Consider the following 25,377-nt stretch of genomic DNA (forward strand, 5'->3'; position numbering starts at 1 on the left):
GACCATCAAATCCAACACCGAGATGTCAGTTATAATAACCATCATATAAACACCGAGATGTCAGTTATATTAACCATCAAATCAAACACCGAGATGTCAGTTATATTAACCATCAAATCAAACACCGAGATGTCAGTTATATTAACCATCAAATCAAACACCGAGATGTCAGTTATATTGACCATCAAATCAAACACCGAGATGTCAGTTATATTAGCCATCATATAAACACCGGGATGTCAGTTATATTAACCATCAAAACAAACACCGATATGTCAGTTATATTAACCATCAAAACAAACACCGAGATGTCAGTTATATTAACCATCAAAACAAACACCGAGATGTCAGTTATATGGACCATCAAATCAAACACCGAGATGTTAGTTATATTAACCATCAAAACAAACACCGAGATGTCAGTTATATTAACCATCAAATCAAACACCGAGATGTCAGTTATATTAACCATCAAAACAAACACCGAGATGTCAGTTATATTAACCATCATATAAACACCGAGATGTCAGTTATATTAACCATCAAATCAAACACCGAGATGTCAGTTATATTAACCATCAAATCAAACACCGAGATGTCAGTTATATTAACCATCAAAACAAACACCGAGATGTCAGTTATATTAACCATCAAATCAAACACCGAGATGTCAGTTATATTAACCATCAAATCAAACACCGAGATGTCAGTTATATTAACCATCAAAACAAACACCGAGATGTCAGTTATATTAACCATCAAAACAAACACCGAGATGTCAGTTATATTAACCATCAAATCAAACACCGAGATGTCAGTTATATTAACCATCAAAACAAACACCGAGATGTCAGTTATATTAACCATCAAATCAAACACCGAGATGTCAGTTATATTAACCATCAAATCAAACACCGAGATGTCAGTTATATTAACCATCAAAACAAACACCGAGATGTCAGTTATATTAACCATCAAACAAACACCGAGATGTCAGTTATATTAACCATCAAATCAAACACCGAGATGTCAGTTATATTAACCATCAAAACAAACACCGAGATGTCAGTTATATTAACCATCAAATCAAACACCGAGATGTCAGTTATATTAACCATCAAATCAAACACCGAGATGTCAGTTATATTAACCATCAAAACAAACACCGAGATGTCAGTTATATTAACCATCAAATCAAACACCGAGATGTCAGTTATATTAACCATCATATAAACACCGAGATGTCAGTTATATTAACCATCAAATCAAACACCGAGATGTCAGTTATATTAACCATCAAATCAAACACCGAGATGTCAGTTATATTAACCATCAAATCAAACACCGAGATGTCAGTTATATTAACCATCATATAAACACCGAGATGTCAGTTATATTAACCATCAAATCAAACACCGAGATGTCAGTTATATTAACCATCATATAAACACCGAGATGTCAGTTATATTAACCTTCATATAAACACCGAGATGTCAGTTATATTAACCATCAAAACAAACACCGAGATGTCAGTTATATTAACCATCAAATCAAACACCGAGATGTCAGTTATATTAACCATCATATAAACACCGAGATGTCAGTTATATTAACCATCAAAACAATCACCGAGATGTCAGTTATATTAACCATCAAATCAAACACCGAGATGTCAGTTATATTAACCATCATATAAACACCGAGATGTCAGTTATATTGACCATCAAACCAAACACCGAGATGTCAGTTATATTAACCATCAAACCAAACACCGAGATGTCAGTTATATTAACCATCAAAACAAACACCGAGATGTCAGTTATATTAACCATCAAAACAAACACCGAGATGTCAGTTATATTAACCATCAAATCAAACACCGAGATGTCAGTTATATTAACCATCATATAAACACCGAGATGTCAGTTATATTAACCATCATATAAACACCGAGATGTCAGTTATATTAACCATCAAAACAAACACCGAGATGTCAGTTATATTAACCATCAAAACAAACACCGAGATGTCAGTTATATTAACCATCATATAAACACCGAGATGTCAGTTATATTAACCATCATATAAACACCGAGATGTCAGTTATATTAACCATCAAAACAAACACCGAGATGTCAGTTATATTAACCATCATATAAACACCGAGATGTCAGTTATATTAACCATCATATAAACACCGAGATGTCAGTTATATTAACCATCAAATCAAACACCGAGATGTCAGTTATATTAACCATCAAAACAAACACCGAGATGTCAGTTATATTAACCATAAAAACAAACACCGAGATGTCAGTTATATTAACCATCAAAACAAACACCGAGATGTCAGTTATATTAACCATCAAATCAAACACCGAGATGTCAGTTATATTAACCATCAAAACAAACACCGAGATGTCAGTTATATTAACCATCAAATCAAACACCGAGATGTCAGTTATATTAACCATCATATAAACACCGAGATGTCAGTTATATTAACCATCAAAACAAACACCGAGATGTCAGTTATATTAACCATCAAATCAAACACCGAGATGTCAGTTATATTAACCATCATATAAACATCGAGATGTCAGTTATATTAACCATCAAAACAAACACCGAGATGTCAGTTATATTAACCATCAAATCAAACACCGAGATGTCAGTTATATTAACCATCAAAACAAACACCGAGATGTCAGTTATATTAACCATCAAATCAAACACCGAGATGTCAGTTATATTAACCATCAAAACAAACACCGAGATGTCAGTTATATTAACCATCAAATCAAACACCGAGATGTCAGTTATATTAACCATCATATAAACACCGAGATGTCAGTTATATTAACCATCAAAACAAACACCGAGATGTCAGTTATATTAACCATCAAATCAAACACCGAGATGTCAGTTATATTAACCATCAAATCAAACACCGAGATGTCAGTTATATTAACCATCAAATCAAACACCGAGATGTCAGTTATATTGACCATCAAATCAAACACCGAGATGTCAGTTATATTAGCCATCATATAAACACCGGGATGTCAGTTATATTAACCATCAAAACAAACACCGATATGTCAGTTATATTAACCATCAAAACAAACACCGAGATGTCAGTTATATTAACCATCAAAACAAACACCGAGATGTCAGTTATATGAACCATCAAATCAAACACCGAGATGTCAGTTATATTAACCATCAAAACAAACACCGAGATGTCAGTTATATTAACCATCAAATCAAACACCGAGATGTCAGTTATATTAACCATCAAAACAAACACCGAGATGTCAGTTATATTAACCATCATATAAACACCGAGATGTCAGTTATATTAACCATCAAATCAAACACCGAGATGTCAGTTATATTAACCATCAAATCAAACACCGAGATGTCAGTTATATTAACCATCAAAACAAACACCGAGATGTCAGTTATATTAACCATCAAATCAAACACCGAGATGTCAGTTATATTAACCATCAAATCAAACACCGAGATGTCAGTTATATTAACCATCAAAACAAACACCGAGATGTCAGTTATATAAACCATCAAATCAAACACCGAGATGTCAGTTATATTAACCATCAAAACAAACACCGAGATGTCAGTTATATTAACCATCATATAAACACCGAGATGTCAGTTATATTAACCATCAAATCAAACACCGAGATGTCAGTTATATTAACCATCAAAACAAACACCGAGATGTCAGTTATATTAACCATCAAATCAAACACCGAGATGTCAGTTATATTAACCATCATATAAACACCGAGATGTCAGTTATATTAACCATCAAATCAAACACCGAGATGTCAGTTATATTAACCATCAAATCAAACACCGAGATGTCAGTTATATTAACCATCAAATCAAACACCGAGATGTCAGTTATATTAACCATCATATAAACACCGAGATGTCAGTTATATTAACCATCAAATCAAACACCGAGATGTCAGTTATATTAACCATCATATAAACACCGAGATGTCAGTTATATTAACCTTCATATAAACACCGAGATGTCAGTTATATTAACCATCAAAACAAACACCGAGATGTCAGTTATATTAACCATCAAATCAAACACCGAGATGTCAGTTATATTAACCATCATATAAACACCGAGATGTCAGTTATATTAACCATCAAAACAATCACCGAGATGTCAGTTATATTAACCATCAAATCAAACACCGAGATGTCAGTTATATTAACCATCATATAAACACCGAGATGTCAGTTATATTGACCATCAAACCAAACACCGAGATGTCAGTTATATTAACCATCAAACCAAACATCGAGATGTCAGTTATATTAACCATCAAAACAAACACCGAGATGTCAGTTATATTAACCATCAAAACAAACACCGAGATGTCAGTTATATTAACCATCAAATCAAACACCGAGATGTCAGTTATATTAACCATCATATAAACACCGAGATGTCAGTTATATTAACCATCATATAAACACCGAGATGTCAGTTATATTAACCATCAAAACAAACACCGAGATGTCAGTTATATTAACCATCAAAACAAACACCGAGATGTCAGTTATATTAACCATCATATAAACACCGAGATGTCAGTTATATTAACCATCATATAAACACCGAGATGTCAGTTATATTAACCATCAAAACAAACACCGAGATGTCAGTTATATTAACCATCATATAAACACCGAGATGTCAGTTATATTAACCATCATATAAACACCGAGATGTCAGTTATATTAACCATCAAATCAAACACCGAGATGTCAGTTATATTAACCATCAAAACAAACACCGAGATGTCAGTTATATTAACCATAAACACAAACACCGAGATGTCAGTTATATTAACCATCAAAACAAACACCGAGATGTCAGTTATATTAACCATCAAATCAAACACCGAGATGTCAGTTATATTAACCATCAAAACAAACACCGAGATGTCAGTTATATTAACCATCAAATCAAACACCGAGATGTCAGTTATATTAACCATCATATAAACACCGAGATGTCAGTTATATTAACCATCAAAACAAACACCGAGATGTCAGTTATATTAACCATCAAATCAAACACCGAGATGTCAGTTATATTAACCATCATATAAACATCGAGATGTCAGTTATATTAACCATCAAAACAAACACCGAGATGTCAGTTATATTAACCATCAAATCAAACACCGAGATGTCAGTTATATTAACCATCAAAACAAACACCGAGATGTCAGTTATATTAACCATCAAAACAAACACCGAGATGTCAGTTATATTAACCATCAAATCAAACACCGAGATGTCAGTTATATTAACCATCAAATCAAACACCGAGATGTCAGTTATATTAACCATCAAATCAAACACCGAGATGTCAGTTATATTAACCATCAAATCAAACACCGAGATGTCAGTTATAATAACCATCAAATCAAACACCGAGATGTCAGTTATATTAACCATCAAAACAAACACCGAGATGTCAGTTATATTAACCATCATATAAACACCGAGATGTCAGTTATATTAACCATCAAAACAAACACCGAGATGTCAGTTATATTAACCATCAAATCAAACACCGAGATGTCAGTTATATTAACCATCATATAAACACCGAGATGTCAGTTATATTAACCATCAAAACAAACACCGAGATGTCAGTTATATTAACCATCAAATCAAACACCGAGATGTCAGTTATATTAACCATCAAAACAAACACCGAGATGTCAGTTATATTAACCATCAAAACAAACACCGAGATGTCAGTTATATTAACCATCATATAAACACCGAGATGTCAGTTATATTAACCTTCATATAAACACCGAGATGTCAGTTATATTAACCATCAAAACAAACACCGAGATGTCAGTTATATTAACCATCAAATCAAACACCGAGATGTCAGTTATATTAACCATCATATAAACACCGAGATGTCAGTTATATTAACCATCAAATCCAACACCGAGATGTCAGTTATATTAACCATCATATAAACACCGAGATGTCAGTTATATTAACCATCATATAAACACCGAGATGTCAGTTATATTAACCATCAAAACAATCACCGAGATGTCAGTTATATTAACCATCAAATCAAACACCGAGATGTCAGTTATATGGACCATCATATAAACACCGAGATATCAGTTATATTAACCATCAAAACAAACACCGAGATGTCAGTTATATTAACCATCAAATCAAACACCGAGATGTCAGTTATATTAACCATCAAATCAAACACCGAGATGTCAGTTATATTAACCATCAAATCAAACACCGAGATGTCAGTTATATTAACCATCAAAACAATCACCGAGATGTCAGTTATATTAACCATCAAATCAAACACCGAGATGTCAGTTATATTAACCATCAAATCAAACACCGAGATGTCAGTTATATTAACCATCAAATCAAACACCGAGATGTCAGTTATATTAACCATCAAAACAAACACCGAGATGTCAGTTATATTAACCATCAAAACAATCACCGAGATGTCAGTTATATTAACCATCAAATCAAACACCGAGATGTCAGTTATATTAACCATCAAATCAAACACCGAGATGTCAGTTATATTAGCCATCAAAACAAACACCGAGATGTCAGTTATATTAACCATCAAATCAAACACCGAGATGTCAGTTATATTAACCATCATATAAACACCGAGATGTCAGTTATATTAACCATCAAAACAAACATCGAGATGTCAGTTATATTAACCATCAAAACAAACACCGAGATGTCAGTTATATTAACCATCATATAAACACCGAGATGTCAGTTATATTAACCATCATATAAACACCGAGATGTCAGTTATATTGACCATCAAATCAAACACCGAGATGTCAGTTATATTAACCATCAAAACAAACACCGAGATGTCAGTTATATTAACCATCAAATCAAACACCGAGATGTCAGTTATATTAACCATCAAATCAAACACCGAGATGTCAGTTATATTAACCATCAAATCAAAATGCCCCTACGAAATTTATGTTCTCTCCAAATACAGAAGAGTTCTTCTTTTCGAGTTTCATTGATCTTCGCGATTTTTCCTATATCCGAGAAGTACCAGATTTGTTGAAAGTATTTTCCCGATTCCCTGCAAAATGTGCAATGCTTGTTTGAAGCCCCGTGCTTATCGGGCGAACATCTCCAATGTGTTTTGAAATGTATATTTGTGAACAGTATTTTTCAAGATGCTGTTTAACTGAACACCGTTTTTAACGTTTTCCATAATATTTCTATCATTCATATCTGAGAGATACCAATTTTTCAGTATTTCAGGCAACATTTTTATAATCTTTCTTTATCCCTGAGCAGAATTTTTCCTGTCGGAATCCTCACAGCAACGTTGTCTTCGTAAATGATGACACCTCCAAGGACTGTCGTCTTCACGACACCCCGAAGTTGTTTGCCTGTGTATGGCGTTAACTGGATAAAGGAATAATAGTTTCGACTTTAGCGATAGTGATTCGTATACATTTGTACGTAATTGATCCGAATATCTATTGCTAGTTAAACAGAGGCCAACATAAAAATACTTTACACGTACACATGGTAATTTATGTTCTTATTTATAACAATATGTACTGACAGAATGGCCAGCCTCGTTGTAGTGACACAGGTTAGCAGTCTTCCTTACCTTATGTTTGTGTCGAACCATCCCCACAGTGACCTGCAATGGCCATATTACGTATATTTTGTACATTTCTTTGTAAACATATTGTAAAAAATTATCACGAAATTGATTCATTTTACTTCCTTTCAATGTTTAAATAAAGTCCAACGCAAATATTTGTGCGCGACTAATGATTAAATTGTTCTGGTATTTGATCGATAATGTATGCAAGTTAATATAAGTTATACCTTTATAAAGACACGTTAAACCTCTGATTTGGAGGTATTTAAACTTATCTTAATCAACGATGCTAACCTCAAATGATGATTCCGGATCCCATATCACAAAGTCTGCGTCATATCCTGTCTTGATGGCGCCCTTCCTGTCGCCTACTCCAGCCAGTTGTGCAGTGTTACGGCAAAGTAGTCTAACAACATCGTTTAAAGTCAGGCCATAAGGTTGGCAAGCAGTCCAAAACAAAGATAGACCTACATCAAAATTCAGTACAATATAGAAATAGGTCTACACAGTAGTTCAGTACAATATAGAGATAGGTCTAAACAATAGTTCAGTACAATATAGAGATAGGTCTAAACAATAGTTCAGTACAATATAGAGATAGGTCTAAACAATAGTTCAGTACAATATAGAGACCTACACAGTAGTTCAGTATAATATAGAGGTCTACACAGTAGTTCAGTACAATATAGAGACCTACACAGTAGTTCAGTATAATATAGAGATCTACACAGTAGTTCAGTACAATATAGAGACAGACCTACACAGTAGTTCAGTATAATATAGAGGTCTACACAGTAGTTCAGTATAATATAGAGGTCTACACAGTAGTTCAGTACAATATAGAGACAGACCTACACAGTAGTTCAGTATAATATAGAGATCTACACAGTAGTTCAGTATAATATAGAGATAGGTCTACACAGTAGTTCAGTATAATATAGAGGTCTACACTGTAGTTCAGTATAATATAGAGATCTACACAGTAGTTCAGTACAATATAGAGATAGGTCTACACAGTAGTTCAGTACAATATAGAGACAGACCTACACAGTAGTTCAGTACAATATAGAGACAGACCTACACAGTAGTTCAGTACAATATAGAGACCTACACAGTAGTTCAGTACAATATAGAGACCTACACAGTAGTTCAGTATAATATAGAGACCTACACAGTAGTTCAGTATAACATAGAGATCTACACAGTAGTTCAGTACAATTTAGAGATAGACCTACACCGTAGTTCAGTATAACACATATATAGTTTATTTAAAGAGGTATGGCGCATATTGGCCTGTTCCGACCTAACGGTGACCGTTTTCAAAATGAAAAAAATAAATGTTAAAAACTGAGTTTATGAATAGAAGCCATAAATCTATAACATATAAATATTCTTATTTGCGAAAAACGTGTTTGTTCATTGCAATGGATATTTCATAAAATGACCATAACGTTGCATCATCGGGCTATTTGCAACTTTCGAGGGGGGTTTTCCCGCATTCATATCATTTTTTGACAAAGAGCGCGTCGGAAGACCAACTTTTACAATGTCTAATTTTATTCTATGTACCAAAAGACAACCAAAATCCTATTCTTAAAAAGTGGTCCTTCGATGCGCTGGTGTAGAAAAATTGAAAAAACGTAGTTGATAAAACATGTTAATTTTAGCATTAACTACACTGACTCTAAATAATAAAATAAACTTCACATTCCTGTCAGTCCGCATAGCCCATATGGTAGAACGATCGATTACTAACCCGAAGGTTTGGAGTTCGAATCATTAAGATGTATCTTCTTAATATTTTGTAATGTTTCTAAGAATGATACCTTTTAATTTTTCTTGGTCGTATGTTAAAGATATGTTCAACATTTAATGCATATTTGATATGAAGCATTTAGTATAAGGATAGAAATGTTGAGAGAGACAATTTTCACTTGGATAAAAAAAAAAGAGTGAAATCATAACCTACTCCGTACCATTCAAAGTAAAATCTAAATGAACTGCAGGGTCGACAACAGGCATACATGGATGAATGGTAACAAAAATCCTATTTAACATGTCAATTTGACTTTATTTCATATGCATAATATGGTATTGATTGACTACCTAATCCGTTCACAACACACAGCGCGCCAATGGACCATGGCGATCTATTTTGGTACTGAGGGAATCACTGGAGTCACGTGATATTTTATCTGTATTTTTAGCCCAGACTATCGCTGTACGTGGCCTAGGTAATGATAAGCGGAAAACGACCATACCTCTTTAACATTAACACATAAGCGTAGAAACATTGTCCTTACCGAATTGGACCGATGCTATGCCGCCCCAAGCTGTGGTGAAATCTCCTGTATCGAGCTGTTTAAGTTCAGGAGTACACGGAGAATGGTCGGATACTACCATGTCGATGTCTCCCCGAACGATCCCCTCCCATAAAACTTCCTGTACAGAAACACGAACATCGGGATCACTTCTCCTGACAGTTTATTCTAACGGCTGAGTAGTCACATCAAATTATAAAATGCATACATAATGTATGGCGATCGTAGTACTTGATATCTATACATGAAAAGTGTTTGTACTGTTTTGTCGATAACATAATTTTCATGGTTTTACCAAAGTTCAAAACAATCAAGATGAACTTTTCGCGGTAATCATTAACCGAACCATACTCTTTAAGTTTCCATTTTCAATGTACGTGTAGATTTTCGGAAATTTCTAGCGGTGTTTTGTCACAGATAACCAGTCTGCGTTCTGTGTTTGAAATGTGTTTAATTTATTCCTGATCATGTGACAAAGCCTATCTATTTATAGATATTCATGGCGGGCCCTGCCGCTTACTATTTGAAACATTCTTCTGTGTTCTATTACCAAACATTGTAGTTTAAAACCGCGAGTGTTTGTTCCACATGAACTATCTTGCCAGCATTGGTCCATGTAGCCTGACATTAAAATGATAAAGCAACACTAAACATGTATCGTGTTTGTAATATGATATGACGTACCGACCTGATTGTGTTTTGAGCGTATTGGCGGACAACACTTGTACTGAGTAGCGCCCCCTGGTACAGTTTCCGCCACCAATGATAAGTAGTGATGACATGTTTCCACCGTCAGTGGCGCCCCCTTACGTTTAGCCTCTACGATTAAAGGGAGGGCACTGGCTGAAGACAGGTGGACAATATGACACTTGACTCTGGTGAAAACAAAAAAAAATCCACGATGTAATTTGAATTATTAAACATTTTCTGTCCTTGTAAAGTTGTACAGGTTGTTTTGCAAAAATAAAAAAAAATTAACGCTCAATAAGACGGATAACATGTTTTTAGTTTACAATTAAAACGTACAGTACAAGATGGATAAATTACCTGTATTTAAGACAGAGATCGCAAACCAATTTGATGGCTTCATTTTCCATAACTTCTGGTCGGGAATCTAGGAAAGTCTTGTATAACTGTGGTGGACCTGGACATAATGATAGATATTATATATACATGTATAAAGTATTTTCGGTAATAGTGAAGTGTCTATAAATGATTGATGTTTTATATACATGTATAAGGTATTTTCGGTAATAGTGAAGTGTCTATAAATGATTGATGTTTTATATACATGTATAAGGTATTTTCGGTAATAGTGAAGGGCCTATAAATTGTTTGGGCATTGTTGGTTATCAATATAAATGATTTACCAGAACACACAACATCTACAACATTCTTATTTGCGGACGATACTAAGATATACAGGAATATCAAATATGAAAATGATAAGGAATTACTTCAAAAAGATTTAAATGCACTAAAATCTTGGTCTGATGCAAAGTATTTTCAGTCAATGGCAAAAACACAAGGAGTTACTACATGGAGGATCTGGTGAGGAGATCAATCTGGAAAATATAACACAGGAAAAAGACATCGGTGTGCTAGTAGACGGAGATCTTACTTTCACCGCTCACATTCAACAAGCAGTAAATAGAGCGAATAGTATACTTGGGCTTATTCGCAGATCGCTCGTGTACGTAGATCAGACAACATTCAAGCAGTTATTCAAGGCTTTGGTTAGACCACATATCGAATACGGTGATATTGTATGGCGCCCCTATAAAATAAAAGTTATTGAAACATTGGAAAATGTGCAAAGAAGAGCGACTAAGTTAATTCCAGGATATAAGGAGCTACCATACGGCGAGAAACTAAAAAAGCTAGGACTCCCAACGTTGGCCTATCGGCGATTAAGAGGGGACACCATACATGTTTTTAAAATTATATACATGGAGCACGACCACAGGGTCACAAATGGAATTTTTGAGATCGAAAAATCAAACCGAACAAGAGGACATACATTGAAGACTAAGGAGAAATATCGCAAGCGCGAGGTCAGAAAACATTTATTCAGTTTTAGAATCGTGGACATCTGGAATAGTCTTCCCGAACGTGTTGTTGTTTCTCCAACAATAAAAGACTTTGAAATAAACCTTAATATCCACTGGAAGGACCTTGCTTTGAAATACAACCATTTGGTGGGTTAAAACACAACAACCGGAAGAAACACATTTTAATTCAATAATTGATATGTATGGATATTGAGGCTTCTTGCCTGCATCCATTATTTATCATATCATATCATATCATCAATGATTGATGTTTTATATACATGTTTAGGGTATTTTCGATATCACAATTTCCAATTCAGATCTATGATTTAGGTAATAAAGTTCAAATAAAGAGCATATACCAGATTCTCCCGTTAGTATAATTGTACTCAGTGTTTTATAAACCAGGAAATGTTGGTTATATTTGGTATAACTAAACCAGTGAATTGATTTATCAATGGATGTCTTATTAACGTCGACCGTTTTAACACGTGTAATAAAAGAAAATCCTTACCTTCCTCTGACGATACAGCCATGTTACAAGGACACTCCATCTCGGCATGAAACTAGGAGTCGAAGACACATTATTAGTTTCTAACATCACTACAAAGAGACTACACCAGTTCTTATTGCATGGAAAATATAAAAACTTTTGAGGGTCAAGCAAGGGTCAGCTGAGTTCTTATGTATATTCATACGTAATGCTTGCTGGCAGCATGTTGATTGACTAATAATGTCACCATCCATGGCATCTTGGCTATTAAATATTTCAACGCATTTGAACCTTTTTGACCTTGAAAAGTGTCATTTGAAACCGTGTTAGTGCGTTAAAACCAAATAAACATACACCGTAATATATTGTCCCTGTGATGTACAGATCCTAACCCTTTCTCTGATTAATGATTAAGAATAATGTGGTAGATTACCAGAATAACCGCGTCTGTATCTTGAAGGACTTCCATCGCAGTCTCCAGGTCAGCACGAGTAACGGCAGGAAAATCGTCCACTCCGCTGTGAATTAGGAAACACTTGAAACCCAGGACACCCGCAATTAGCATAGGTCGGAGTTCATCCTGTGACAGGTACGGAAACAAAGGCGTCATTTCTCTTCAGAAAACTCATAACAATATCATAAATAATCTAATTGAAATATACATCCTTATTTTCAGATTTCAAACTTTGGCGACAAGCATGTGTCAATTTGTTTCAAGTCATTTCCTCCAACAAAACACATAGATATATACATGCCGAAATGGTTTGATTTAGATGCATGATGTGACGAAATGTTTTGTTTCGATGACATCGACAAATTGAAAATTCGCCCTGAAAGTGAAAAATACAGAACGTGACCCCTTATGGAATGTTGTCAGATGTTCATGTAACGTAGTGAGATTGGGGATCTAGATTTTGATTAGATGGAATCATGTATCTTATCATATTTAAACTAAATGTATGCGTTAAGAAAGTGACCGACATCGTGGTTACTGTTATACAGTAAGGAAGTGACCGACATCGTGGCTACTGTTATACAGTAGGGAAGTGACTGACATCGTGGTTACTGTTATACAGTAGGGAAGTGACCGACATCGTGGTTACTGTTATACATTAGGGAAGTGACTGACATTGTGGTTACTGTTATACAGTAGGGAAGTGACCGACATTGTTGTTACTATTATACAGTAGGGAAGTGACTGACATTGTGGTTACTGTTATACAGTAAAGAAGTGACTGACATCATGGTTACTGTTATACAGTAGTGAAGTGACCGACACTGTGGTTACTGTTATACAGTAGGGAAGTGACCGACACTGTGGTTACTGTTATACAGTAAGGAAGTGACCGACATTGTGGTTACTGTTATACAGTAGGGAAGTGACCGACATTGTGGTTACTGTTATACAGTAGGGAAGTGACCGACATTGTAGTTACTGTTATACAGTAAGGAAGTGACCGACATTGTGGTTACTGTTATACAGTAGGGAAGCGACCGACATTGTGGTTACTATTATACAGTAGGGAAGTGACCGACATTGTGGTTATTGTTATACAGTAGGGAAGCGACCGACATTGTGGTTATTGTTATACAGTAGGGAAGTGACCGACATTGTGGTTATTGTTATACAGTAGGGAAGTGACCGACATTGTGGTTACTATTATACAGTAGGGAAGTGACCGACATCGTGGTTACTGTTATACAGTAGGGAAGTGACCGACATTGTGGTTACTGTTATACAGTAGGGAAGTGACCGACATTGTGCTTACTGTTATACAGTAGGGAAGTGACCGACATTGTGGTTACTGTTATACAGTAGGGAAGTGACCGACATTGTGGTTACTGTTATACAGTAGGGAAGTGACCGACATTGTGGTTACTGTTATACAGTAGGGAAGTGACCGACATTGTGGTTACTGTTATACAGTAGGGAAGTGACCGACATTGTGGTTACTGTTATACAGTAGGGAAGTGACTGACATTGTGGTTACTGTTATACAGTAGGGAAGTGACCGACATTGTGGTTACTGTTATACAGTAGGGAAGTGACCGACATCGTGGTTACTGTTATACAGTAGGGAAGTGACTGACATCGTGGTTACTGTTATACAGTAGGGAAGTGACCGACATCGTGGTTACTGTTATACAGTAGGGAAGTGACCGACATCGTGGTTACTGTTATACAGTAAGGAAGTGACCGACATCGTGGTTACTGTTATACAGTAAGGAAGTGACCGACATTGTGGTTACTGTTATACAGTAGGGAAGTGACCGACATTGTGGTTACTGTTATACAGTAGGGAAGTGACCGACATCGTGGTTACTGTTATACAGTAAGGAAGTGACCGACATCGTGGTTACTGTTATACAGTAGGGAAGTGACCGACATTGTGGTAACTGTTATACAGTAGGGAAGTGACCGACATCGTGGTTACTGTTATACAGTAGGGAAGTGACCGACATCGTGGTTACTGTTATACAGTAGGGAAGTGACCGACATTGTGGTTACTGTTATACAGTAGGGAAGTGACCGACATTGTGGTTACTGTTATACAGTAGGGAAGTGACCGACATTGTGGTTACTGTTATACAGTAGGGAAGTGACCGACATTGTGGTTACTGTTATACAGTAGGGAAGTGACCGACATTGTGGTTACTGTTATACAGTAGGGAAGTGACCGACATTGTAGTTACTGTTATACAGTAGGGAAGTGACCGACATTGTGGTTACTGTTATACAGTAAGGAAGTGACCGACATCGTGGTTACTGTTATACAGTAGGGAAGTGACCGACATTGTGGTTACTGTTATACAGTAGGGAAGTGACCGACATTGTGGTTACTATTATACAGTAGGGAAGTGACCGACATTGTGGTTACTGTTATACAGTAGGGAAGTGACCGACATTGTGGTTACTTTTATACAGTAGGGAAGTGACCGACATTGTGGTTACTATTATACAGTAGGGAAGTGACCGACATCGTGGTTACTGTTATACAGTAAGGAAGTGACCGACATTGTGGTTACTGTTATACAGTAGGGAAGTGACCGACATTGTGGTTACTGTTATACAGTAGTGAAGTGACCGACATTGTGGTTACTGTTATACAGTAAGGAAGTGACCGACATTGTGGTTACTGTTATACAGTAGGGAAGTGACCGACATCGTGGTTACTGTTATACAGTAGGGAAGTGACCGACATTGTGGTTACTGTTATACAGTAGGGAAGTGACCGACACTGTGGTTACTGTTATACAGTAGGGAAGTGACCGACATCGTGGTTACTGTTATACAGTAGGGAAGTGACCGACATTGTGGTTACTGTTATACAGTAAGGGAAGTGACCGACATTGTGGTTACTGTTATACAGTAGGGAAGTGACCGACATCGTGGTTACTGTTATACAGTAAGGAAGTGACCGACATCGTGGTTACTGTTATACAGTAGGGAAGTGACCGACATTGTGGCTACTGTTATACAGTAGGGAAGTGACCGACACTGTGGTTACTGTTATACAGTAGGGAAGTGACCGACATCGTGGTTACTGTTATACAGTAGGGAAGTGACCGACATTGTGGTTACTGTTATACAGTAGGGAAGTGACCGACATTGTGGTTACTGTTATACAGTAGGGAAGTGACCGACATTCGTGGTTACTGTTATACAGTAGGGAAGTGACCGACATTGTGGTTACTGTTATACAGTAGGGAAGTGACCGACATTGTGGTTACTGTTATACAGTAGGGAAGTGACCGACATTGTGGTTACTGTTATACAGTAGGGAAGTGACCGACATTGTGGTTACTGTTATACAGTAGGGAAGTGACCGACATCGTGGTTACTGTTATACAGTAGGGAAGTGACCGACATTGTGGTTACTGTTATACAGTAGGGAAGTGACCGACATTGTGGTTACTGTTATACAGTAGGGAAGTGACTGACATTGTGGTTACTGTTATACAGTAGGGAAGTGACCGACATTGTGGTTACTGTTATACAGTAGGGAAGTGACCGACATCGTGGTTACTGTTATACAGTAGGGAAGTGACCGACATCGTGGTTACTGTTATACAGTAGGGAAGTGACCGACATCGTGGTTACTGTTATACAGTAGGGAAGTGACCGACATCGTGGTTACTGTTATACAGTAAGGAAGTGACCGACATCGTGGTTACTGTTATACAGTAGGGAAGTGACCGACATTGTGGTTACTGTTATACAGTAGGGAAGTGACCGACATTGTGGCTACTGTTATACAGTAGGGAAGTGACCGACATTGTGGTTACTGTTATACAGTAGGGAAGTGACCGACATTGTGGTTACTGTTATACAGTAGGGAAGTGACCGACATCGTGGTTACTGTTATACAGTAAGGAAGTGACCGACATTGTGGTTACTGTTATACAGTAAGGAAGTGACCGACATTGTGGTTACTGTTATACAGTAAGGGAAGTGACCGACATTGTGGTTACTGTTATACAGTAGGGAAGTGACCGACATCGTGGTTACTGTTATACAGTAGGGAAGTGACCGACATTGTGGTTACTGTTATACAGTAAGGAAGTGACCGACATTGTGGTTACTGTTATACAGTAGGGAAGTGACCGACATCGTGGTTATATTTCCTCGAGACTGAAATGCATTTATGTTAGCACGTTGATATTCCGAAGAGAACCTGCCTGGTTATTCGGTACGATGCCTCCCCAGAATCCCACATCCACGAAACATTTGCTTTCCGCGTATTCCAGTTTAGTCATGAATGCTGAATAGCTCGTTGTAGAAGGTATACAGTTTCTGTGGAAATTGAAACAAAAATCACCACTTTATCAAAAGAAAAGCATTGTTAATAAGATCGAAAATAAATTAGCGTTAGCAAAAGAACAAACAGTAAGCATTAACTACACCAAACAATAAACGGAATGGTAAATACATCAAAACTGATTAAATCTTCTAAGTGAAGGATAAATATGTATACCTACTACTCTTTATGGATACATAGAACATTTTTATCAAGTAGTGCTCGTGAATTGCCCGTGGACCATTCGGCGTCCAGCCGCCATCAACCATCGATTGGAATACATAGGGTCAGGATTAGTGTTTAAATGATTCACAGTACTCACAGTGGCATGTCTATTATGGTTGTTGTGATACAGTAGGGAAGTGACCGACATCGTGGTTACTGTTATACAGTAAGGAAGTGATCGACATTGTGGTTACTGTTATACAGTAGGGAAGTGACCGACATCGTGGTTACTGTTATACAGTAAGGAAGTGATCGACATTGTGGTTACTGTTATACAGTAGGGAAGTGACCGACATCGTGGTTAATGTTATACAGTAGGGAAGTGACCGACATTGTGGTTACTGTTATACAGTAGGGAAGTGACCGACATTGTGGTTACTGTTATACAGTAGGGAAGTGATCGACATTGTGGTTACTGTTATACAGTGAGGAAGTGACCGACATTGTGGTTACTGTTATACAGTGAGGAAGTGACCGACATTGTGGTTACTGTTATACAGTAGGGAAGTGACCGACATTGTGGCTACTGTTATACAGTAAGGAAGTGACCGACATTGTAGTTACTGTTATACAGTAAGGAAGTGACCGACATTGTGGTTACTGTTATACAGTGAGGAAGTGACCGACATTGTGGTTACTGTTATACAGTAGGGAAGTGACCGACATTGTGGTTACTGTTATACAGTGAGGAAGTGACCGACATTGTGGTTACTGTTATACAGTAGGGAAGTGACCGACATTGTGGTTACTGTTATACAGTAGGGAAGTGACCGACATCGTGGTTACTGTTATACAGTAAGGAAGTGACCGACATTGTGGTTACTGTTATACAGTAAGGAAGTGACCGACATCGTGGTTACTGTTATACAGTAGGGAAGTGACCGACATTGTAGTTACTGTTATACAGTAAGGAAGTGACCGACATCGTGGTTACTGTTATACAGTAGGGAAGTGACCGACATTGTGGTTACTGTTATACAGTAGGGAAGTGACCGACATCGTGGTTACTGTTATACAGTAGGGAAGTGACCGACATTGTGGTTACTGTTATACAGTAGGGAAGTGACCGACATCGTGGTTACTGTTATACAGTAAGGAAGTGACCGACATTGTGGTTACTGTTATACAGTAGGGAAGTGACCGACATTGTGGTTACTGTTATACAGTAGGGAAGTGACCGACATCGTGGTTACTGTTATACAGTAAAGTAGTGACCGACATTGTGGTAACTGTTATACAGTAGGGAAGTGACCGACATTGTTGTTACTGTTATACAGTAGGGAAGTGACCGACATCGTGGTTACTGTTATACAGTAAGGTAGTGACCGACACTGTGGTTACTGTTATACAGTAAGGAAGTGACCGACATCGTGGTTACTGTTATACAGTAGGGAAGTGACCGACATTGTTGTTACTGTTATACAGTAGGGAAGTGACCGACATCGTGGTTACTGTTATACTGTAGGGAAGTGACCGACATCGTGGTTACTGTTATACAGTAAGGAAGTGACCGACATTGTGGTTACTGTTATACAGTAGGGAAGTGACCGACATTGTGGTTACTGTTATACAGTAGGGAAGTGACCGACATTGTGGTTACTGTTATACAGTAGGGAAGTGACCGACATTGTGGTTACTGTTATACAATAGGGAAGTGACCGACATTGTGATTACTGTTATACAGTAGAGGAAGTGACCGACATTGTGGTTACTGTTATACAGTAGGGAAGTGACCGACATTGTGGTTACTGTTATACAGTAGGGAAGTGACCGACATTGTGGTTACTGTTATACAGTAGAGGAAGTGACCGACATTGTGGTTACTGTTATACAGTAGGGAAGTGACCGACATTGTGGTTACTGTTATACAGTAGAGGAAGTGACCGACATTGTGGTTACTGTTATACAGTAGGGAAGTGACCGACATCGTGGTTACTGTTATACAGTAGGGAAGTGACCGACATCATGGTTACTGTTATACAGTAGGGAAGTGACCGACATTGTGGTTACTGTTATACAGTGGGGAAGTGACCGACATCGTGGCTACTGTTATACAGTAGAGGAAGTGACCGACATTGTGGTTACTGTTATACAGTAGGGAAGTGACCGACATCGTGGTTACTGTTATACAGTAGGGAAGTGACCGACATTGTGGTTACTGTTATACAGTAGAGGAAGTGACCGACATTGTGGTTACTGTTATACAGTAGGGAAGTGACCGACATTGTGGTTACTGTTATACAGTAGGGAAGTGACCGACATTGTGGTTACTGTTATACAGTAGAGGAAGTGACCGACATTGTGGTTACTGTTATACAGTAGGGAAGTGACCGACATTGTGGTTACTGTTATACAGTAGAGGAAGTGACCGACATTGTGGTTACTGTTATACAGTAGGGAAGTGACCGACATCGTGGTTACTGTTATACAGTAGGGAAGTGACCGACATCATGGTTACTGTTATACAGTAGGGAAGTGACCGACATCATGGTTACTGTTATACAGTAGGGAAGTGACCGACATCGTGGTTACTGTTATACAGTAAGGTAGTGACCGACAATGTTGTTACTGTTATACAGTAGGGAAGTGACCGACATTGTGGTTACTGTTATACAGTAGGGAAGTGACCGACATTGTGGTTACTGTTATACAGTAGGGAAGTGACCGACATTGTGGTTACTGTTATACAGTAGGGAAGTGACCGACATTGTGGTTACTGTTATACAGTAGGGAAGTGACCGACATTGTGGTTACTGTTATACAGTAGGGAAGTGACCGACATTGTGGTTACTGTTATACAGTAAGGTAGTGACCGACATTATGGTTACTGTTATACAGTAGGGAAGTGACCGACATTGTGGTTACTGTTATACAGTAGGGAAGTGACCGACATTGTGGTTACTGTTATACAGTAGGGAAGTGACCGACACTGTGGTTACTGTTATACAGTAGGGAAGTGACCGACATTGTGGTTTCTGTTATACAGTAAGGATGTGACCGACATCGTGGTTACTGTTATACAGTAGGGAAGTGACCGACACTGTGGTTACTGTTATACAGTAGGGAAGTGACCGACATCGTGGTTACTGTTATACAGTAAGGAAGTGACCGACATTGTGGTTACTGTTATACAGTAGGGAAGTGACCGACATCGTGGTTACTGTTATACAGTAGGGAAGTGACCGACATTGTGGTTACTGTTATACAGTAGGGAAGTGACCGACATTGTGGTTACTGTTATACAGTAAGGAAGTGACCGACATTGTGGTTACTGTTATACAGTAGGGAAGTGACCGACATCGTGGCTACTGTTATACAGTAGGGAAGTGACCGACATTGTGGTTACTGTTACATCATTACTTCACAATCAAAATCCAGTAAATATTTCCTCGAGACTGAAATGCATTTATGTTAGCACGTTGATATTCCGAAGAGAACCTGCCTGGTTATTCGGTACGATGCCTCCCCAGAATCCCACATCCACGAAACATTTGCTTTCGGCGTATTCCAGTTTATTCATGAATGCTGAATAGCTCGTTGTAGAAGGTATACAGTTTCTGTGGAAATTGAAACAAAAATCACAACTTTATCAAAAGAAAAGCATTGTTAATAAGATCGAAAATAAATTAGCGTTAGCAAAAGAACAAACAGTAAGCATTAACTACACCAAACAATAAACGGAATTGTAAATACATCAAAACTGATTAAATCTTCTAAGTTAAGGATAAACATGTATACCTACTACTCTTTATGGATACATAGAACATTTTTATCAAGTAGTGCTCGTGAATTGCCCGTGGACCATTCGGCGTCCAGCCGCCATCAACCATCGATTGGAATACATAGGGTCAGGATTAGTGTTTAAATGATTCACAGTACTCACAGTGGCATGTCTATTATGGTTGTTGTGCCACCTACAGCCGCCGCGGAAGTGGCCGTCCAGTAGCCCTCCCACACTGTCCTACCAGGCTCATTCACGTGCACGTGACTGTCCACCACGCCCGGCATGATGACATCATTTCCGGCATCAATAACCTAAAATGGAGGTAAATGGAAATTCTTACATCAATACATTATGTAGTACGAGAAATTAAAAAAAAAAAAGAAAAAAAAGATAAATATATTTACCACTGTATGACATTGCCACTGTATGTAACACATCTGCGGCCCCGGATAAATAAAATAATGGAAAATAATCCATCTGCCCTAGAAACTTAAACATAAGTAGCACTGTGCAGTAAAAATGCTCAATTCTGAAGAATAAGGCACGTGTTTTAGATATGTAAACAAAACCAGTTTACTCTACATACATGTACATGTATTACCTATGCTAAAGTATATTTATTGTATTTTTCCCAGTGAAATATTTTTCAAACTAATAAAACTTATATTTTCATTGCAGAGATGAGCAGTGAAAATATAAGAATTTGCAGTGAAAATATTAGTTTTGCAGTAAAAATATAAGTTTTCCGTTTTGACCGATCTGATGAATAGGAAATAACAGTTCTACGCCACCCAATCCCTCCTTTTTTATTTATAGTAAATCCCTCCCTGGCGGGATGGATACGTGAGGGATGAGGGATTGACCCTATGACCTCTAATTAGAATTATTAATGTATAATATTAATTGTATAACTGTAATGAGGGATATACTTAACGTGAGGTTTATTTATAGACTGATAACTACAAACATGTTGTGTGTTACCTCAGATTAGCATATAAAACTGTGAAAATTAGAGAAGTGATTCATTCTTCAATTATGGGTCGGAAGGAACACTTGGACAATATCTACTTTAACCTTAACAACCCGATCAGTTATGAAGGACCAGAAAAGATCAACAAATATTTAAGAGGAGTGGAAAGTACGAGGTAGGAATTCATACCATTCGTCATTTTATTCAGGATATAGACGCCTAGAGCTTACACCGTCCTCTACGCTACAAGTTTAAGACTAGAAAAGTAATATCTCAAGGTATTGATGCTTTATGGGGCGTGGATCTTGCTGATGTATCCAACCTAGAGAAGGAAAACGATGGAATGCGTTTCTTATTCGTTGCCATTGACGTGTTTTCGCGTCATTTATGGGTTGTTCCTTTGAAGAATAAACAACATCGGTCTATCATAGACGGATTCAAACATGTCTTTGGTCAGGGTAGAAAACCACGAGAAGTCAGATCGGATCCGGGCAGCGAGTAGAAAAATAGATGAGTAAAACAATATCTAGATAGAGAGGGAGTCGGGCATTACGTCACTCATAACGTCACTCATGCAAATTATGCTGAGAGAGTAATCAGGACATTGAAAGCGTTGATGTATCGCTATTTCACTCACAACCGGACCCATCACTACTTAGGTGTGTTGCAAGACATTGTTCGAAACAACAATCCAAGACCTCACAGTGATTTGGATGGTAAATCACCGGATGCTATTGAGAAGGCAAATGAAGCATTGATGTGGAAAAAGTTGTACGTGGACTCGAAGAAACCAAGGATAGTGAAGAGAAAAAGACACTCAGAACCATTTAAATTCAAGATAGGAGATGTAGTACGAACATCGAGTAACAGACGTACGTTTCAACGGGATTACGAACAAAAGTAGACGGAAGAAGTGTTCACTATTAAAGCAAGATACCTCCGCCAGGGTATACCCATCTACAAAATTGCGGCACTTGCGGCACTTTCTGCGGCACCTTTGTATTCACCTCGTTGAAACTTGCCGATTTCTCGAAACAGAGATAGACGCATAGGTTATTTTGCTGTATTTCTGAAATTTTCAGACTAATTGTTGCCAAAACATTCACTAGACGTTAGCTATTCATGCACAGGCGCGTCAAGTAGACGTGGAGTAACATCACAAAGAGATGACGTCATTGATGATTCCCACACTTTTTCACACTATGATTTGTCGATGTTTTAATGTGTTTTTGTTAATGACATGCAACAAAAAGAAAATTGAATACTAAATAATTAAGTAGTTTCCCGTTAAATATATAGAGGTTACACAACGAGTGGTTGTTGGATATGGAATTTATTTCACACGAGTAAGTTATTTTTTAAAAGTTACAAAAGACACGAGCTTTAGCGAGTGTTTTTTGCAACTTTTAAAAAATAACTTACGAGTGTGAAATAAATTCCATATCCAACAATCACGAGTCGTGTGACCTGTTTCTACCACAATAATATCGGCTTGAATCAAAGGGAAACGTGGCCAAGTATAATATTCGCGTATGCAAATAAAGTGTACCGGTGACGTCCGGGACCCGGTGATGTGACGTCATTAGATTATTGATGACGTCAATAACAATTGCGGCTTGGGTCAAAGTTCACCGTGTTAGCCAATCAAAATGCGTACAGAGTTTATACCACGTGTGGTATAAACAGATTGTTAATCAACAGCTGTAATGATTAACTGATGGTCTGAGAGTTGAATAACACGGGGTATTGTGGTAGAAAACATATTTCACTCGTATGACAGAATTTTTCGATATCCATATTCTATCAAACTCGTGAAATATGTTATATTAAACAGGAAACCAGCCAATATTCTCTCTGTATTATGTTACTGACCGACCATTATTAGTTATATTTTGTTACTGACCGACTATTATTAGTTTTATTTGTTACTGACCTACTATTATTAGTTATATTTTGTTACCGACTATTATTAGTTATAGTTTGTAACTGACCGACTATTATTTGTTATATTTTGTTACTGACCGACCATTATTAGTTATATTTTGTTACTGACCGACCATTATTAGTTATATTTTGTTACTTACAGACCATTATTAGTTATATTTTGTTACAGACCGACCATTATTAGTTATATTTTGTTACTGACCTACTATTATTAGTTATATTTTGTAACTGACCGACTATTATTAGTTTTATTTGTTACTGACCGACTATTAGTAGTTATATTTTGTTACTGACCGACTATTATTAGTTATATTTTGTTACCGACTATTATTAGTTATATTTTGTAACTGACCGACTATTATTAGTTTTATTTGTTACTGACCGACTATTAGTAGTTATATTTTGTTACTGACCGACTATTATTAGTTATATTTTGTTACCGACTATTATTAGTTATATTTTGTTACTGACCGACTATTATTAGTTATATTTTGTTACTGACCGACTATTATTAGTTATATTTTGTTACCGACTATTATTAGTTATATTTTGTTACTGACCGACTATTATTAGTTATATTTTGTTACCGACTATTATTAGTTATATTTTGTTACTGACCGACTATTATTAGTTATATTTTGCTACTGACCGACCATTATTAGTTATATTTTGTTACTGACTGACCATTATTAGTTATATTTTGTTACTGACCGACTGTTATTAGTTATATTTTATTACTGACCGACCATTATTAGTTATATTTTGTTACTGACCGACTGTTATTAGTTATATTTTGTTACTGACCGACTATTAGTAGTTATATTTCGTTACTGACCGACCATTATTAGTTATATTTTGTTACCGACCATTATTAGTTATATTTTGTTACTGACCGACCATTATTAGTTATATTTTGTTACTGACCGACTGTTATTAGTTATATTTTGTTACTGACCGACCATTATTAGTTATATTTTGTTACTGACCGACCATTATTAGTTATATTTTGTTACCGACTATTATTAGTTATATTTTGTTACTTACAGGCCATTATTAGTTATATTTTGTTACTGACCGACTATTATTAGTTATATTTTGTTACTGACCGACTGTTACTAGTTATA

The 25,377-nt window shown here is 36.9% G+C and overlaps 1 protein-coding gene across 1 annotated transcript in view; it reads right to left on the reverse strand.

The window, feature by feature from the left end:
* Nucleotides 1–6,954: 6,954 nt before the first annotated feature.
* The window catches only part of LOC117344745 (allantoinase, mitochondrial-like), a 35,114-nt gene continuing 16,691 nt past the window's right edge, over nucleotides 6,955–25,377 (reverse strand). Inside the window, exons 2-11 of the mRNA XM_033907573.1 lie at nucleotides 21,499–21,650; nucleotides 21,058–21,172; nucleotides 13,025–13,171; nucleotides 12,613–12,664; nucleotides 11,095–11,191; nucleotides 10,736–10,922; nucleotides 10,030–10,168; nucleotides 8,021–8,193; nucleotides 7,682–7,762; nucleotides 6,955–7,518 (exon numbers count right to left, since the gene is read on the reverse strand). Of these exons, the coding sequence (XP_033763464.1) occupies nucleotides 7,381–7,518; nucleotides 7,682–7,762; nucleotides 8,021–8,193; nucleotides 10,030–10,168; nucleotides 10,736–10,922; nucleotides 11,095–11,191; nucleotides 12,613–12,664; nucleotides 13,025–13,171; nucleotides 21,058–21,172; nucleotides 21,499–21,650 (1,281 nt within the window). The 3' untranslated portion in view covers nucleotides 6,955–7,380. The remainder of the gene's footprint in view (nucleotides 7,519–7,681; nucleotides 7,763–8,020; nucleotides 8,194–10,029; nucleotides 10,169–10,735; nucleotides 10,923–11,094; nucleotides 11,192–12,612; nucleotides 12,665–13,024; nucleotides 13,172–21,057; nucleotides 21,173–21,498; nucleotides 21,651–25,377) is intronic.

Source organism: Pecten maximus, chromosome 16, assembly GCF_902652985.1.
Source record: "Pecten maximus chromosome 16, xPecMax1.1, whole genome shotgun sequence".
Classification (NCBI taxonomy): domain Eukaryota; kingdom Metazoa; phylum Mollusca; class Bivalvia; order Pectinida; family Pectinidae; genus Pecten; species Pecten maximus.